The 17,864-nt window shown below is 47.9% G+C and overlaps 2 protein-coding genes across 2 annotated transcripts; both read right to left on the reverse strand.

The window, feature by feature from the left end:
• Positions 1-5,538: 5,538 nt before the first annotated feature.
• LOC102934089 (olfactory receptor 52R1) lies at positions 5,539-6,463 on the reverse strand. The gene is given in 2 exon segments (XM_037889587.1): positions 5,539-5,779; positions 5,781-6,463. Coding segments are annotated over 2 exon segments (924 nt in total).
• Positions 6,464-16,031: 9,568 nt separating this feature from the next.
• Positions 16,032-16,979, reverse strand: LOC102934314 (olfactory receptor 52B2-like). Its single transcript, XM_007054343.3, has one exon. It carries the CDS (start codon positions 16,977-16,979, stop codon positions 16,032-16,034), a length of 948 nt encoding a protein of 315 aa, XP_007054405.3.
• Between the last annotated feature and the right edge of the window lie 885 nt (positions 16,980-17,864).

The raw sequence follows: 17,864 nt of genomic DNA on the forward strand, positions 1-17,864 counted from the left end.
TTATGTCCATAAGTAAACTGAGGTACAGGAAGACGTGACTTGGCAAAAATCAAACAGAATGACAGACCCAGGAGTTCTGAGTTCTCTGCCATAAAAAATGGTTTCCCCATCAGTAACTGAGGGCATGATAAGTGGGAAATGGACTCATACTGTCGTAGGGCCTGTTCATTGGGTAGGCATGACAGACTTCTGTAGGTTGCAACCTGAAACAGCCTGTGAGGTTGTGAAAAGCAGCAAGCCCCCCCAGGTCTTGCACTTACACAGTCATACACAGACAGAGAAACACACTCATGAAGTTACGTGATAACTTTGACTTGCCACTCATGAACCAACCATAGAGAGGCTCCAGCCGGTTCCCCCAGTTCCCCAGCCTAGGACCTCAGAGCTGTACTGTCTTGCCCTTGTCGGAAGACTGACCAGTGTAAGTTTATTGCCCTGCCCCCTTCCCTCAATGTGGAGAGGACAATTCACCAGCCCCTGTTCCTGAGCAGATTTCCCTTTATACTTCAAATAACACACTGTTTTAGGTAAATAAATAGAAAGCAGATGTACTAAGTACAGAAAGATGGATTTTAAGTCATTATAAGTTATAGAGAACAGATCAAGGCTGGTTTCTTAAGAAATAAACAACATCAATATCTAAGTTCTATATGCGAGACAGGATTTGAATCAAGGAGTGTCTCACCCTGATGGGACAAACAGCGCACCCATCTTTCATACACAGGCTAGAAATCCCTTCAGCTTGGGACAACATACCCAGTTAGGCATTAATTCCTAAAGTGGTTCCGGGTGTTCAGTTGTGAGGGGAGTGAGTCCAAGTGACGATGTCACTTTCCCCCATTACAGCTTCTGCCATGTGGAGGGAACTTCATTTTTCCAAGCAAAAGCCCCCAGCGCAGTTAGTGGGAAACTTCAGGCACAAGACGGAGTCCAGTGTCACATGAGGTGGTCACGTGCCCTTGCATGCTTCGATAATTCATAGCAGGGGCCATTATCCATATCCTGGCTCAACATTCACAGGAACATCCATGAGGTGGGGATGATCTTCTTCTAAGGCCTATCGTGTTTCTTAATGCACCATTACCTTGAATGGTTCATTCACAATATGCTGTCTAGATGGGATGTGAACTACATTGTGGCTGTTACCAAAGAGCAAACACATTTGAAATACTGGTACATAGTCAATATTCATAACTTTAGGTACAAAAAGAATACATGCATACAAATAGGGTAATCATGTTCTATAAATGATAACTTTTCCATTGATACATTACAGGACAAACTTTATATAAAACACATTGTAATCATATGACCATGGTAAATATGGTGATGCGAGGGTGTTGCTTTGGAGCACATAATATCAGAACTCGGCCCCTTAGTTTACTGCAGGAGTGTTTCTCAGTGACTAATGCAGTGTCAGTGTGCCAAATGCCTTAATTAGGTTTTGACCGTACAACTCCCAAATGTTGCAAGCATTGTGGTGTTACCCACAGGTGTTCTTGCAAAGTTCTTTGTCCCTCCAACACTTTGTAGATCAGGCTAGTGAACTCAAAAGTCAGCAAGTGTGCCTTCTTAGGGTCACTAGAGAAACTCTATTAATGTCTGTGAAGCATTGTTTACCATTGTGCTTTTCCAACTGGTGATATCTCAACAACGATATTCAACAAGGCCATGAAGTGGTGTGACTCAGTTTCCCCTTTTACACAGCAGACTAGGTTTATTATGGTTGCCCTGCTGCGAGAAGCTTTGAAGCTCTTTACAGATGTTGGCTGAGAAGCACTATCCCCATAGGTCTTCTTGTTTATTACTCATAGCACGGCAAATAGCTTTTCCCAAAAATCATGCATATTACAACTTTTCATCGGATTTACCATCACTACCAAATTCTTTGTTGTTAGGTTTACTATTAGTATCAAACTTTGCATCATCAGATTTAACATCATCACCAAATCTTTTATCACAGGTAGATGTTTCCATATATTTTTATTCTACCATGCCTTTTGCTTGGACAATTTGGTTTGTTCAACATCCATTGGGTTGTTCAATTGCTCTATGAACCTCAGTATGTATTTATTTACTGTTTTTTCTTTTCCCTCAGTGTCCCGTTCAGTAGGGATCTCAGTCTAAGTTTATCTTTGGTGTCTTGGTATGCCCGGGGTAAGGTAAGGATGTAAGGGGACTTTGCATTTTTGCTTGCCCTCTGTGGAGCGTAGCGGAATGGTGTAAAAAGGAACATGCTTCCCACCAAGTGTAAAACACTCTGTCTGTGGTTTATTCATAATAGATTCTTGTGTCTGCTCAAAATCATCACCTAGAGAAGCCATCTCATCCACAGTTTTCACCCTTTTCTCCCACAGACACTGTGTTACATCACCTTAACATATATTTAAGAAATGTTCCTGAGCAACAACATGAAACATTCCTTCAAAGCTTGTAACACCTTTGCCCCTTGCCCACTTCCACATCAAATCCTTCATTTTATTCACATATTCCGCATTACTCACACCAGCACCCCTCTTAGAATTTGTAAATTTCACTCTGTATGTTTCAGGGGTAATCTGAAATTGTTTCAAATCCATTTCTTTGAATTTAGAATAATCTAAAAGATTCTCAATTAGCATTTTATTGACTATATCCAGATCTTCACCAATTAACTTTGCAACTAAAGTGGGCATCTTCTGGTTATCAGGAATCATATGAATCACAAATAGCGTCTCAAAGCTAGTGAAGTATTCAGCAATATCACCTGCCTCGTTCTATTCAGGACACATCTGTTCTGATTGGTGGACTTTTGAAGAGGTCCCTGCCTTTCTCCTTTCCAACCTCTGACCACCTCTCCAGTCAAAGTTTTTTTCTTCTAGCTGTGTTCTAAAGTGTTGAATTGTGGGGGGAGTGAGACCAAGTGGTGATAACACTTCCCTCTTTTCTAGCTTCTGCCATTTGGAGGGAACTTTATTGTCTCAAACAGAGATTCCAGCACAGTTAGTGGAAAAGTACAGGCACAAGATGGAGTCCAGTGTCACATGAGCTGGCCACATGCCCTTCCATGGTTTAATGAGTCACAACAGGGGCCTTTACCCATATTTTGGCTACAGGTGGGGACAAGCTTCTACCATGGCCCATTGTGTTCATTGATGAGCCATCAAGTCAAATATCCATTCACAATGTGCTGGTTAGACTGGATGTGAACTACTTTGTGGGAGTTACCACAGGAGCAAACACATTTGAAATACAGGCAGCTCATCAACATTTGTTACTTCAGAGGCAAAAATGATACAGACACAAATAGGATAATCACATGCAGCAAACCACAGCGTTTCCATAGATACCTCACATGACATATTTTGTACAAGATTTGTTGGAACTATATAACAGTGGTGAAAGTGGGGTGCCAGGGTTTTGCTTTGGGGGTACAGAGTGTCACAGCAATGTACCTATAGAACTGGAGCTCTCTGAATTCTAAATTTGTATTTTTATATAAGACAGACATCTATGTCCTGAAAAAGACTGCATTCTCCTCTGTACCATAGGAGAAAAGCATGCCGAGGTACAGAGCAAAGGAAACTAGCCTCAGGCCCTTGGCGCTTGGTGTGCAGCTCCCCGCTCCCGGAGGGAGGCACCAGAATGGAAGCTGCACCCCGAGACTGGGCCTAGAGACCCAGAGCTAGAAACCCAGAGCTAGAGGCAGGACCTGAATGCTGCTCTGACTCAAAATCACATGGGTCCAGTATGTGGGACCCAAACGCACCCTTCTGGTGGGTGTTCAGCCACGGGCGCTTGAGCAGGTCTGTGACAGCAAACCTGGAGCTGCTCCATGGGTGCTAGGGGACTGTGAGTGGAAGGGGAGTGGGGCTGGCTGATCCAAACCTGTGTGAAGAGGTCCACAAGCTGTTCTCTTCACCCTAACGTGGTTCAGCTCTCCCAGACTCTCCATTGCTTCAGCACACCCTTGCCATAGCTCCCCATTGGACACACTCTGTTTGTAGTTTCTCTCTTTCCGGGCACAGGATTGTTAAAGCAACAGACCCAGGCCTTGCAAATGGGGTTTCTAAAACATTTCCTTTACTTTAGACAGCACAAGAGATCCCGAATACACACAATACAATACCTGCACGCCATTCCCTGCCTCAGTGAACATAAGATCATAAGAACGGCCATACTGGGCCAGATCATAGCTCCATCTAGCCCAGTATCCTGTCTTCCAACAGTGACCTATGCCAAGTATTCCAGAGGGAACCCATACCCTGTCGACCATTCCTAGCTTCTGGCAAACAGAGGGAAGGGACACCATCCCTGCCCATCCTGGTTAATAGCTGTTGATGGGCCTATCCTCTACAATTTTCTCTAGTTCTTTTTTTTTAATCCTGTTATACTTGTGACCTTCCCAACATCCTCTGGCAAGGTGTTCCACAGGTTGACTGTGCATTGTGTGTAGGAAAGCTCCTTTTTTTTTTTAAACCTGCTCCCTATTCATTTCATTTGGTGACCCCTTGTTCTTGTGTTATGAGAAGGCTTAAATAACACTTCTGTATATACTTTCTCCACACGAGTCATGATTTTATGATATTCTCCATCTTATTATCTATCCCTTTCTTAATCATTACCAACATTCTGTTCCCTTTTTTGACTGTTCCTGCCAATTGAATGAATGTTTTCAGAGAACTATCGACAATGACTCCAAGATCGCTTTCCTGAGTGATAAAAACTCATTTAGACCCCATCATTTTATACGCATATTTGGCATATTTGGAATGATGTTTTCCAACGTGCATGACTTTGTCCACAGCACCCTGGAGGAATCTTTGGGATTTGTTCAGAGCCCTTTGGGGTGTCCAGGGGCCACCTCCTGGAACTCCTGGCTTCTCCTCCAGCTTGAATCTGTCTCTCTACTGCAGTCAGAGCCCTGCAAGCAAACAGTCCCCTCTGCTGCCCTTGTGCCTCTCTCCTACTCCAGCTTCTTCCAGTTCATCCAGTCTCTGTGTTTTTAAAGGGCTGGACCAACCCCTCCTCTCTCTGTTCCCTTTTCTGGGGAGGTTTCATTCTTTCTACGCCTTCCCTCTGTTGAGATGCTGGAGAAAACTGGCTTTTATCTAGAATGCAGTTACTCCCTTCTTCTGTCCCAGCGCGATCTGCTTAGGTGCTGAGAGTCTTAAACGACCAACCTATTTACAGACAGATGCCTCCGCCCCAGCCTCCTGCCCCTGAGCATAAGGTGTGTGAGTGAAGAGTACAGGAAAAGCCCAGAGACATAAGGATAACAAAAGTTCACAGCATCAAATGAGACTTAATGCGGTTTCCACCCATCCTGGTTTTACCTGGACAGTCTGTTTTTTGGTTGCTGTTTCTGGGTGCCTGCATCACCCAGACATGGGCACCCAGACACAGAAGGGATAATGCAAATAAGGAGCCCACTCGGAGTCCATGGCAACAGTTCTATGATCGCATACCACGGTGAGTGATGTGAGATCATGAAGGAGCCAGAGGCCATGGTGATGAATGTTTTATATTCCTAGATTAAATTAGACAGGCACACACTGCTCAGATTCCTTTCTGATTGAAGATACGGAGCACCCTCTCCCGAATCTGTTTGGTTTTCACCCCATACACAACACGGTTTAGCATGGGGGGGCACCCACAGAGATTGGCCACCAGGATGTGGACATGGTGGGGAACATTGAGGCCAAAGGGGTGGGCGAGGAAGATGAAGAGGCCAGGGCTGTAGTATGCCAGGACGACACACAAGAGAGATGTGCAGGTGCTGAAGGGATTGAGACGGCAGCATCCTCAGCACGGCCTGGAGAATCGTAGCAGAGGGCACAGAGATGATAAGCACATCAAATCTCACCAGCATAAAAGCCACAAACAGGCCATAAATGACACTGACTGTAGCATCCCCACACCTCAGCTTCACCAAGGCCATGTGCTTGCAGTATGAGTGGGAGATGAGGCAGCGCTGGCAGAAGGGCAGCCTGAGGACAAGGAGGGAGAAGGGGCTCACCAGAAGGACCCTGCGTGCCAGCACCAGGCTCCCCCTTGTCACTATGGCTGGGACAGACAGGATGCTGGAGTGCCAGAGGGGGGAGCAGATGGACATGTAGTGATCCAAGGCCAGGGCCAAGAGCATGCTCGAGTCCACCGACGAGATGGAGTGGACAAAGAACATCTGGGTGAGACAGGCATGGAACCCGATCTCTCTGGAGCCCAGCCAGAAGATGCTCAGCTTTTTGGGCAGGGTGGACATGGAGAGAACCAGGTCAGTGATGGCAGGCATGGCCAGGAAGAGGTGCATTAGCTCTTGCAGGCTCGACTCAGTCTTTATAATGCAGAAAACAATGACATTTCCCAGCACAGCAATGACATACACGATGCAGAAAGGGAAGGTGATCCAGAACTGGGCCTCCTGCAGCCCAAGGATGATGACCAGGAGGAAGGCAGCAGGGTCGGAGCAGGTGGGACATGACATGAGCTGCTGTTCTTCTCCTGCCTGAGATGGGAGAACTTTGACCCTCTAAACAAGCAGCAAAGATCCCAGGAGGGCTGATTCAATTCCTGGGAAACAGGGGTGCAAGTGAGTTACTGAATATTGGATCAAGTTCCTCTGTTCCAAATACCAGCTTCTGCCCCAGGACAGCAACTTACACATTAGAGTTAGAGATTTTGGCAGCACAGTCTGTCTCTCCAGAGACAGTTCGAAGTTTTTTGGTTTGCTTTTTCTCCTTTGAGATTCAATTCCCTTTCCTGTTCTGGCTTTCCGTGTGGCATGAGTATGAGAAGACTGAAGCGTGATGGGGTGTTGTAGACTCTTTGTTTGTTTCCTTTCTTCTTTCTTAATCAGTGCAGCAAGAAGCAGTGCTCATTAGTCTGGTTCTTAATCCAGGTAAAGGGAAGACCCTGGCCATTACTCTCTGGCAATCTGCAGCTGCAAACTGCAAACAGCTTAATATGAACCTGTCTGGAGGGATTGCTGGGCAGGTGGCAGCTTTACAGACAGGGCTGGAGGCTCCTCGAAAGATGTGGGTGCTCACAGAGTAGCAGCTGCTGCCTTGTTCCCTTCCACAGGCTTTGTGGGGATGTTGCAGCAACAGGCTTATTACAAAGCTGCAGAACAATGGGTACCCCAGCTCCAGGGGATGGAAGCAAAATGCGGGGGCTGAGGAACTCTGGGCTGACATTTTCAATACTCCCGGTCTCCGGCAGCTGCTCCATATCACGGGGCAGCACAAGATCAGGAGCGAGGTTATATTGAACCCACAGCTGCTCTCATCAGTGGTGTTTTATTTTGGAAGCTTTCTTGCTGGGGACACATTACTAGACACAAAGAGCAGCAAATTCTGAAGTGGGCACCGCAAGGAATGCCACTGCCCGGCCAGCGATCACGTGGGCGCCCAAAGCTTCGGCAGCACAACAAGACTGCGACTGCATGAATATAGACTGTCTAGCGTACAGACCTCAGATTGTGATTTGCTTTATTTCTTAGATAATCTACTTTGATCTTATTATTTCGAAGTTATTATTTTCAATCACTTAACATCTATCTTTTTGTACTTAATTAATCTGCTATTTTTTTTTTTCACTAAACCAGTGTGTTGTTTGAAGTATAAAGGGAAATCTGCTCAGGAACAGGGGCTGGTGCGTTGTCCGTTCCACTTTGAGGGAGGGGCAGACTAGGTAATAAACTTACCCTGGTCTGACTTCTCATCAGGGCAAGATGACACAGCTCTGGGGTCCTCGGGGAGAATTGGCTGGAACCTTTCTACTGTTGGTTCATGGGTGGTTGGCAACAGCATTCATGTAACACACCTAGGTCTGTCCCTGCCTGGGAATGTTTGTGGGAGTGCAGGACCTGGAGGGGTTTTCAGCATCTCACAGTGTGAGAGGGGGCCCAGACTGGTATGCGAAAAGGCTCAGGAGTAGCCCACTTCCAGGTTGCACCCTGGGGAAGTACATCGCAGTGGTGCTGTTAGCAGGGTAAAAGGAGCAGCTTGCTCTGCTGGGTGAGTTTACACTTCACCCACTCGTGTGGAGAGTTTAAGTGAGACGTTACGGGTGGTGTCTGAAGCAGAGTCAAAGAGGTTACCAGGTTGCTCCTTTCCGCTTGTTTATTTCAGGAAAGGGAAGTAGGGACAGAAAAGCAACAAGATGAGTGAAAACAGTGAAGCAATGGAAAACGTGGAGGTGCTGAGCTCGCAGACATAGGTGAATTGTGGCGCTGAAGCAGGCAGAGGATGCCAGAGAGGAGGCTGTGATCTGTGGAACTAAAAGAACAAATTATTGGGGAGAAAGAGTGACAGCAGAGACACGCATTGGACTTGCTGGAAAAGCTGCACCAGATCCCTCCCACTCCACCAGGAGGGGGCTGGTACGAGCAGGGTGGGACATGTAAACAAAATGAACGATTTGATGGGGAAGTGGGCAAGGGGCAAAGGTGTCACAAGCTTTGAAGGAATGTTTGACTTTGTTGCTCAGGAGCATTTGTTAAACATGTGCAAAGATGGTGTAAAACAGTGTCTGTGGGACAAAATGACAAAAACCATGGATGAGATCTCTTTTCTAGCTGATGATTTTGAGCAGACACAAGCATCCGTTGTGAAGAAACCACAGACAGAGGGGTTTAAACTCGATGGGAGGCAGGGTTCTAATTTACCTCACTCCTACAATCCCTGACCCAAATCTCCTGTAAAGAGAGAAGAGTCCAGAAGGGTCTACCATTGTAATTCCTCTGATCACCTCAGGAATAAATGCCCTGTGCTGGGAGAAAGGAGGGAGCAGCTGGTCCATGCAAATGCTGCAACCCTGAGCCCAGAACCCCCTCAGGCACCTCTCACTTCTCCCACTGTAAAGTTAGCCTCTGTACAACCAGGTACGAAGCATATCGAAGCTGTCAGCACTAGTGGAGGGACAGAAATTTCTGTAGTTAGGCAGAATATAGTGCAAGAAGGTGACATACTGACAGGACAGATAGCAGAGCTTTTATTAACAGGAGGTTAAACAATCCTTATACCTTTGGCTAAAGTACACACAGAAACTGGGGGTTTGGAAGCTGTGTTATCAGTGGGGGTAGCAGATGATAACCCTGTTGAAATGCTGATTGGGAATGATTTCTTCTGAGTAGCTCAGGCTGTTAAAGTGTCCGCCTGCAGGAAGAAGGAGCGTTCTGCTGGGACCCCAGAGGGAAAGGGGAAAGTCCCAGGCACTTCAGAGGCAATGGCAGAGAGTCTCTTTGAATCCTCTGCAGCAGGGGGAAGCTGCATGCTTCCAGGGGTGGGAGTTGTTCAGATCAGCTCCTGCTCTGCAGCTGAAGGTGACAACTCCTCCGGGAGGGAGGGGAGGATACTTGCAGTCAGTGAGAATTCTCTTCCAGCTGTTAGCTGCAAGCCTATTACATCTGAATCAGGGAGAGATCCCACTCGAGGGAGCATAGCGAGATGTGCCTTGTGGTTGGGGGTGAGGGGCCCAGAGGAGGAAACAATGGGAGTAGAACAGAGGTGGGCAAACTATGGCCTGCGGGCCACATCCGGCCCATGGGACCGTCCTGCCCAGCCCCTGAGCTCCCGGCCAGGGAAGCTAGCTTCTGCCCGCCCACCTCCCAGGCTTTCCAATAAGCCTGTCCCGCCGCTCTGAGTGGCCTGGTAAGGGGGGGGGGGGGTTGGATAAGGGGCAGGAGGTCCTGGGGGGCAGTCAGGGGACAGAGGATGGTTGGATGGGGTGGAGGTTGGGGGGGGGTCAGGAGATAGGGGTTCTGGAGAACCTGTCAGGGGACAGGGGTGTGGATAGGGGTCAGGCCAGTCATGGGACAGGGAGCAAGGGGGTTGGATAGGGGGTGGGGACCCGGGGGGGCAGTTTGAGGCAGGGGGTCCCCGGAGGGGGCGGTCAGGGGACAAGGAGGGGGGGTTGGATGGGTCAGGAGTTCTGAGGGGGGCAGACAGGGGGTGGGGGTATGGATAGTGGTCAGGGCAGTCAGGGGATAGGGAACAGGAGAGTTGGATGGGGGTGGGGTCCCGGGGGGGCGGTTTGCGGTGGAGGGTCCCGGAAGGGGGCGGGCAGGAGACAAGGAGCAGGGGGGGTTGAATAGATCAGGAGTTCTGAAGGGGACAGTCAGGGGGCGGGAAGTGGGAGGGGGTGGATAGGGGCCAGGGGCCAGGCTGTTTGGGGAGGCACAGCCTTCCCTACCTGGCCCTCCATACTGTTTCACAACCCCGATGTGGCCCTCGGGCCAAAAAGTTTGCCCACCCCTTCAGTAGAAGAACGTCTCCTCACTGGTCACTTGGGAGAGGGTGCCCAGGACAGAGCAGCTGATCGAACATCTGGGCACCCAGGCACTCAGGCTGTGAGAGGGAACTGTGTCGCTGGCCTCGCAGAAGGGAGCAGTCACACGACTCACCGGTCAGGGATAGACAGAGGGGTGACGGAGGGCACCCCATTAGAAGCCCTCATTTTTCAGCCCTTTGTTCCTGATGTTCTTGTGGAAACGAACTCTGTCTTTTTCAAACAAGATGCAGATCCTACTAAAGAAGTGGTTGTCTGTGAAAATGCTAATGACCCATCAGACAGAGGGTAGGAGGAAATTCCCTGGGCTGGTAAGACACAGAAAGAGCTATGAAAGGGCTGCTGAGAAAGGACACTCCTCTTCCCCCAGAGAGTAGAGATCACAACCTTCGAGGAAAGGGAGATGGGAAAGGACTCAGTGCTTGAAGTTGGGATCACAGGGAAAGTACACGTGAGGGGCGGATTTTTTCATGGGCATAACTCTGGGGTTGAGAAGAAGCTCCACAGAGGGCTAGCTAACATACAAAGTCCACTTACATCCTTACCTCACCAGACCCTGGCATATCAAGACCCCAAAGATAATCTTAGCCTGAGATCCCTACTGAAGGGGACACTAAGTGGGGGGAAAACCAGTAACTAAACACAGGGTAAGGTTCAGGGAGGAGTTGAAAGACACAGTGAGTCCTGAAAAAAACAAACTGTCCAAACAAAAGATGTGGTACAATAACAATACTCGGAAACACCTACCAGTGATAACCTCTGAGGACACTCCTTCTCAGCTAACACCTGTAAACAGGCTCAAAGCTTGTCAGAGTAGGGAAAGCATAATTAAAACTGATCTCCTGGGTGGAAGGAGAAACTGAGGCGCACCTCCTCGTGGCATTGATGAATATCTCTATTGAGTTGCCTGTTGGAAAAGTACAAAGGTTAACAATGCTGAAGAGATAAAAGGAGAGGTTTTCTAGTGACCCAGAGAAGGCTGAGTTTTGAGATCACTGGGCTGATCTACAAAGTGGTAAAAGATACACAGAACTTTTCAAGAACACCTGTGGGTAAGACTACAATGTTTGCAACACTTGGGAGTTGAATGGTCAAAATCTAAAGAGGGCCTTGGGCACACTGCTTCTGCCTCAGTCAGTGACTAACACTTCTGCAGTAAATTAAGGGGTGATATATAACATTCTGTACCAATACGTACCAGTATTTCAAACTTCTTTGCTCCTTGGTAACAGACACAATGTAGTTTACATCCAGTCTACACATCACATTGTGGATAAACCTGTAACCCAGAGTTCTTTCAACCCAAAGCTCTTGGTAACTTTTACTCTGTGCGAGGTGGTGTCAAGAAATAAATCAGGGGAGGCAAGGCCGTCCCACCAATAGATGGCTGGCACAAACAGGACAACACAAGAGTGCTTTCACTTAAAGCTAAACTTTACTTAGTCTCAAGCACTAACACACATCCGCAACAGGTTAGTAAAACACCCCCAACCCTTGATAATTACCAAAGCTGAGTGTGGCTCTCGAGTGGCACAGTGGCAGCCCGTCTGCCAGTGGGGAACACAAGTTGCATCCAGAGGAAGAGACCAGTCCCAAAGAGTCCCACCACCTCAACCTTCCCCCCCTAATTTCTACATTAGTAATAGAATGATATGTCCCTTAAAGAAAACTTGTTAAGCAAGCAGTTCCAATGGGCAAGCAAGAGGGTTTCTTTTGATTATTGATTAACCAGGTGTGGGTTTTTCCAGAGTTTGCAGCCTTGAGACCCCAATAGGCATTCCTGGTGTACATCCTGCTCTTCTAAAATGCATGTATCAGCAACTTCAACACAATTCTTATCAGAAAGGATGCGGGATCAAGCTGCCCTCTCTGTGGTACCCCCCCGCCCCCGCCTTGGTTCAACTGTGACTGCTGAATGGCCAATTTACAGCCTGCTGACTTGGCTGCTTTTAGCAATAAGCCATAGTGGTTTCAGGCACTTTACTGGTTTTCCAAAGTCTCCCCGTACAAACCATTCAAATTATGGCCCATTAAGAAACACAATAGGCTTGGGAAGAAGCTTATCCCCACCTGATGGACTTTTCTGTGAATGTTCTCGCTAGGATACGGGTAATGGTCTTTGCTATGAATCACTAAAGCATGCAAGGACATGAGGCCAGCTCCTGTGACACTGGGCTCCATCCTGTGCCTGTATTTTTCCACTAAACTGTAAAAGGTGGAAGTAACATCATCACTTGGCCTCACTCCCCCACAACTCAACACCTTCAAAAAAACTTATCAACAAGGACTGAACTGGGGATGTGGTCCCAGGCTGAAGGGGATTCTTAGCCTGGGTATGCAAGATTGGTTGACTGTTTCTATCATCGGGATGAGACACTGCTTGATTGAAATCCTGTCTAGTGTAGAGAACTTAGTGATTTTGTTTATTTCTTATGTAACCAACTTTGAGCTGTGCAATATTACTTATAATCACTTAAAATCTATCTTTCTGTAGCTAATAGATTTGTTTATATTTTTCGACCTGAAACTGTGTGTTGTTTGAAATGCAAAAGGGAAATCTGCTCAGGAACACAGGTGGGTTCATTGTCATCTACACACTGAGGGAGGGGCTGAGAGTGGCTAGTGAAAGTATTCATATAACTGCAGCTGGCTGTATCCCTGCATGTGTATGGCTTTGTAAGTGCAAGACCTAGAGATGATTGCATCTTATCACAGCCTCAGTGTATAAGAGGCGGCCCATATTGGTATGCCAGAGGGCTCAGTGGTACCCCAGTTCCAGGCTGCATCCAGGGGAACTCTGTCATAGCCACCCAATGAACAGACCCTGCTAGAATTGAGTCCATTTCCTTCTTGCCATGTGTTCAGCTACTCACAGAGAGACCGTGATAACATCAGGGAAGGCAGGACTCATCAGTTCTGTCTGTCATTCTCTGTGAGTCCTTAGCCAAGGTCATCTCTCCCGTCCCTCAGTTTACCTAGCAGTATCATGGGGATATATTCATAGAGACTTTCCTTTGCTAGGTGTTTTGAAGATCCTTCAATGAAAAGAGGGTGGGAAATTTATGAGTTTACCCTGTATAAGCTTTATACAGAGTAAAATGGATTTATTTGGGGTTTGGATCTCATTGGGAATTGGGCATCTGGGTGCTGGAGACAGGTAACCTGCTGAGCTGTTTTCAGCTAAAGCCTGCAGCTTTCGTGGGGTGGCCCAGATCCTAGCTCTCTGTTGCAGCAGGCCAGCGTGTCTGACTCAACAAGGCAGGGTTCTGGAAATCCCAAGCTGGCAGGGAAAACTGGCTCAGAGGTAATTTCAGCACATCAGGTGACAGTCCTAAGGGGATCTCTGTGACCGAACCCATCACACTGATCTCTCATCTCCTAGCAACAGCCCCATGTGTCTGCAGATACTGTTCTTTTCTCCCCCCAGGCATCTTTCTGCAGATCAGTCTGTGTGCTATCGACCCAGATCTCCTGGACATTTACAGTCTATCAGACTCTAGGGAGGCTAAGGCATTATCTCTATTTTTCTTAATAATCAACTCTAATATTAAATATACACAAATACACAGAGCACAGAGCCTGAGTGTTTTCATCTCCTTTTAGGAAGGTCCCTTAATTACTGTTTACTCCTAAAGGTGGACGTAGAACCCAGAAGTGCAGACAGGTTTGTCTCCAGCCTATTCCCATTCAGACGATCGATTCACCACTAGAGGCTGAACAAACCCCCCTGGGATTGCACAGAGCTCTATTACAAATGGTGCACCCCCTGTGCCGGCTATTGGCTTTGGATGTTGCTGCAGAAGCTGATGTGAGAGAGGTGTGGGACACGGCAACCTCACGGTGATTCCCAGGGAAGATGCTTCCATCCCAGAATTCACAGGTACCCATCTCTTGTTGAGAAACTCACCTGCTCGACAAACTCAGTGCAACCTGGGCGTGATGCGACAGAGAATAGGTCTCCATGGTCCTTTCCACTCTGCATGGCCATTAAACATCCAGGGCCCTTGCCACTGGTGATGTGTTTGCTTCAGTATCACTGGCCAAAATATCTCTCTTTTCTCTGAATCCCTGTTGACCTTGGCTTATGGCTTCTTACCCCAAGCTGGCTGCATTTCAGAGGCACAGTCAGAGAGCCCGAACAAAAGGTGGTGCCCCCATCATGACATACAATGGCCAATCCATTTCTGAATCCCATTTGGCTAAGGACATTCCTCCAAGTGATAAGGGGAGGTTTTGGAACAAATTGATAAACATAACAGTAGTAAATCACCAGCACCAGATGGTATTCACCCAAGAGATCTGAAGGACCCCAGGAGTCAGTTCTCTGTTAATGCACAGAGACTGTCACGTCCTCTTCTTGCATTTCAGGTCTATGGCTGTTAACAGGAAGGTTGCTATCTGACTTTTATCTTCTACAAGACATGGAGGTGCTAGGGCTCTTAACTGGAATAATTGTAAAAAAATGTCAACATGAACAAGACATCTTCTGTCCTAACGTCATTTGAAAAGTTGAACAGACTGTTTTGCCTGTAAGTTTCAAAAAAACAATTCAGACTGAAGCAGACACCCAGCGTGGGAAATTCCAGTCCAAATGGTTAAAGATTTTTTGAACTTATAAGAAACTGAAAATGAGGTCTTCTAACCGATGTTGTCAGATAAACTTAATTAACCGTGGTGCCACCAGCACCACCTATCCATTTGTGAATCCCATTCAGATAAGCTCGTTGCTCCAATAATGACTGTGGAGAGGAGTTCAACAAGCCAAATATCATGGAATCATAGAATCATAGAAGATTAAGGTTGGAAGGGACCTCAAGAGGTCACCTAGTCCAACCCCCTGCTCAAAGCAGGACCAACACCAACTAAAACATCCCAGCCAGGGCTTTGTCAAGCCGGGCCTTAAAAACCTCTCAGGATGGAGAGTCCACCACCTCCCTAGGCAACCCATTCTAGTGCTTCACTCCCCCCCCCACTACTGAAATAGTGTTTCTTAATATCCAACCTGGACCTCCCCCACTGCAACTTGAGACCATTGCTGAAAGCTAAGGAAATAAGCCACACAATGGTCTCAAACCCTCAGAACTTTACAGCTGAGCTTTCGGGGTCCACAAGTTTTATGGCGCACAGTCTCGGCTGCCTGCCTCACAGTCCTGCTCCCAAAGCTCCGCTGATTTTACAGGGTTTCCTGGCTTCCCTCTCTGCTCCAGACAGGCCTGTCAGCCCCAGCACTGCGTCCTCACTGCAGGTTCCTTGCCAGGCTGCTCCAGATCCTGTCCCAGTCCCGCAGCATGGGGAGCCCAGATTGGGGTGGGGGAGGGGAGGAAGGTGGAGATGATCCAGCAAATGGACGGGGTTGTAGAGGAGGGGAGCGAGCAACAGGGTGGGGCTTTGGGGGAAAAGGCGGAGCTGAGCTGGGGCATTGGACGAAGAGGCAGAGAAGCAAGCGGAGCCTTTTGGGAGATGGGGCAGTGGAAGCTGCCTTGTGGAAAGAGGTGGGGCAGGGGGCATGGCCTTGGGGAATAGTCTAGGCAGGACGCGGGGCCTCAAAGGTCCAGTTAAAAACAATTAGAACGGTGGCAATCCTATGAGCTGTACACAAACCGATTCCTCAGTTAGTCACGCTGACACAGCACAGTAAGTCCAGGAAAGGATTTAATGTCACTTTGACTGTCCAGTCAGGGATTCAGGGAAGGGGGCCCAGCACCATGTCACCAGACAGCTCTGCATGGAGCTCATTCTCAGATTCAGAGCACATGAAGGAAACTTTAGGCCCCTTTATGAGTAAAGAGCCGGAGCAGTCCTACCCGGATCTGTTTGGTCCTCATCCCGTAGATGATGGGGTTTAGCATGGGGGGCACCAGGAGGTACACGTTGGCAATGAGAACGTGGAAATGCAGGGGCACATTCTGGGCAAATCTGTACATGAGGGAGATGAAGAGACGTGGGATGTAAAAGGCTAAAATGACACAGAGGTGGGAGCCGCAGGTTTCAAATGTCTTGAGCCGGGCATCCTGTGTGGGGAGGCTGAATATGGCCCTGAGGATCTGGGTATAGGACACAGCGATAAAAATCCCATCCAGACAAATTACACAGAATGTCACAAAGAGGCCGTAGAAAGTACTGACATGGGTGTCGGCACAGGCCAGCTTCGCCACGGCTATATGCAAGCAGTACGGCTGCGGGATGATGTTGGTTGTGCAATACGGCCACTGTCTTACCAGGAACGGAAAAGGCAGTATGACTATGCTGCTGCGCAGCACCATAGCCAGGCCCATCTTGGCCACCACAGGGTTTGTCAGGATGGTGGAATGTCTCAGGGGATGGCAGATGGCCACGTAGCGATCAAAAGCCATGGCCACGAGGATTCCAGACTCCGTCACTGAGAAGCAGTGAGTGAAGTACATCTGGGTGAGGCAGGCACTGAAATCAATCTCCCTGGAATTCAACCAGAAGATTGCCAGCATTTTGGGCAGGGTGGACATGCACAGGATCAGGTTGGTAACAGCCAGCATGCAGAGGAAACAGTACATGGGCTCATGGAGGCTTGGCTCCATCTTCACGATGAAGAGGATGGTGAAGTTCCCCAAGACGGCTATGGCGAACATGGTGCAGAAGGGGATGGAGATCCAGACATGGGCTGCCTCCAGGCCAGGAATGCCCAGAAGGATGAAGGTGGAGGGGTTGGTGAAGTCGGTTGTGTTGGAATCTGACATGGAGTAGGAGAGAAGTTCTCTCCTGCTTGTACCACGTGTTTCCATGACTTCCTGTATATGCCCAGAGTGATGGTGGCAGTAAAATTACCTGGATGGAGAGACAGTGCTAAATGAGACAATGCATGTACTACTGGGGGCTGTTCTCATGGGTGAAGCAGATTGGTCACCCTTCACACACTGAAAAATGATATTTTAATAATTCAGAGAAATGAACTATGAACAAATGACCTTACTAATCTCAAGCCCATATTTTATGGTGCTCCCTGCCTCAATAATTCCCACTCATCGTGGTGTGGGAAACCTTACTGGGCACCAGTAGGAAACACAAGTGTGGATACTGGTTATTCATTATTGGTCCTTAGGCCTTGTCTACACTACCAAGTTTTTTTCGCTCAAAGCAGTTTTTGATGAAGAAATAGTGGCGGTGTACACACTGCAAAGCCACTTTCAATGACGGAACTCCTCAGTTTCAGTGACAGAATATAATCACTTTGACAGGAGGTTTAAGGCTTTTTACGGAAAATTTTTGTTTATTTTATTGCTGAAATTGGCTCCACAAGGCATCCAACATTGCCCATCCTGACTGCTCTGGTGAACAGTTTCAAATCCTCTCCCCTCCAACGAGGTGAACAGCTTCCAGCCTTCCCCGTTTAAAGGCTCAGGAATTTTAAAATTAATCTTCCCGTTTGCTGGGTGTGGAGTGCTCACATCACATCTTCCCAGGTGGTCATGGTGGCTCCACGCTTGGGACACTGTGGAGCTCCTGAATCTGCTCCGTATTTGGGGAGAGGAGGCTGTGCAGTCCCAGCTGTGCTCCAGCCATAGGAACTTCAATACCTAAGGGCAGATTGCATGGAGCTTGTGGGAAAAGAGCTGTGATCAGGA

The sequence above is a fragment of the Chelonia mydas genome, chromosome 1, assembly GCF_015237465.2.
Source record: "Chelonia mydas isolate rCheMyd1 chromosome 1, rCheMyd1.pri.v2, whole genome shotgun sequence".
NCBI classification, from domain to species: domain Eukaryota; kingdom Metazoa; phylum Chordata; order Testudines; family Cheloniidae; genus Chelonia; species Chelonia mydas.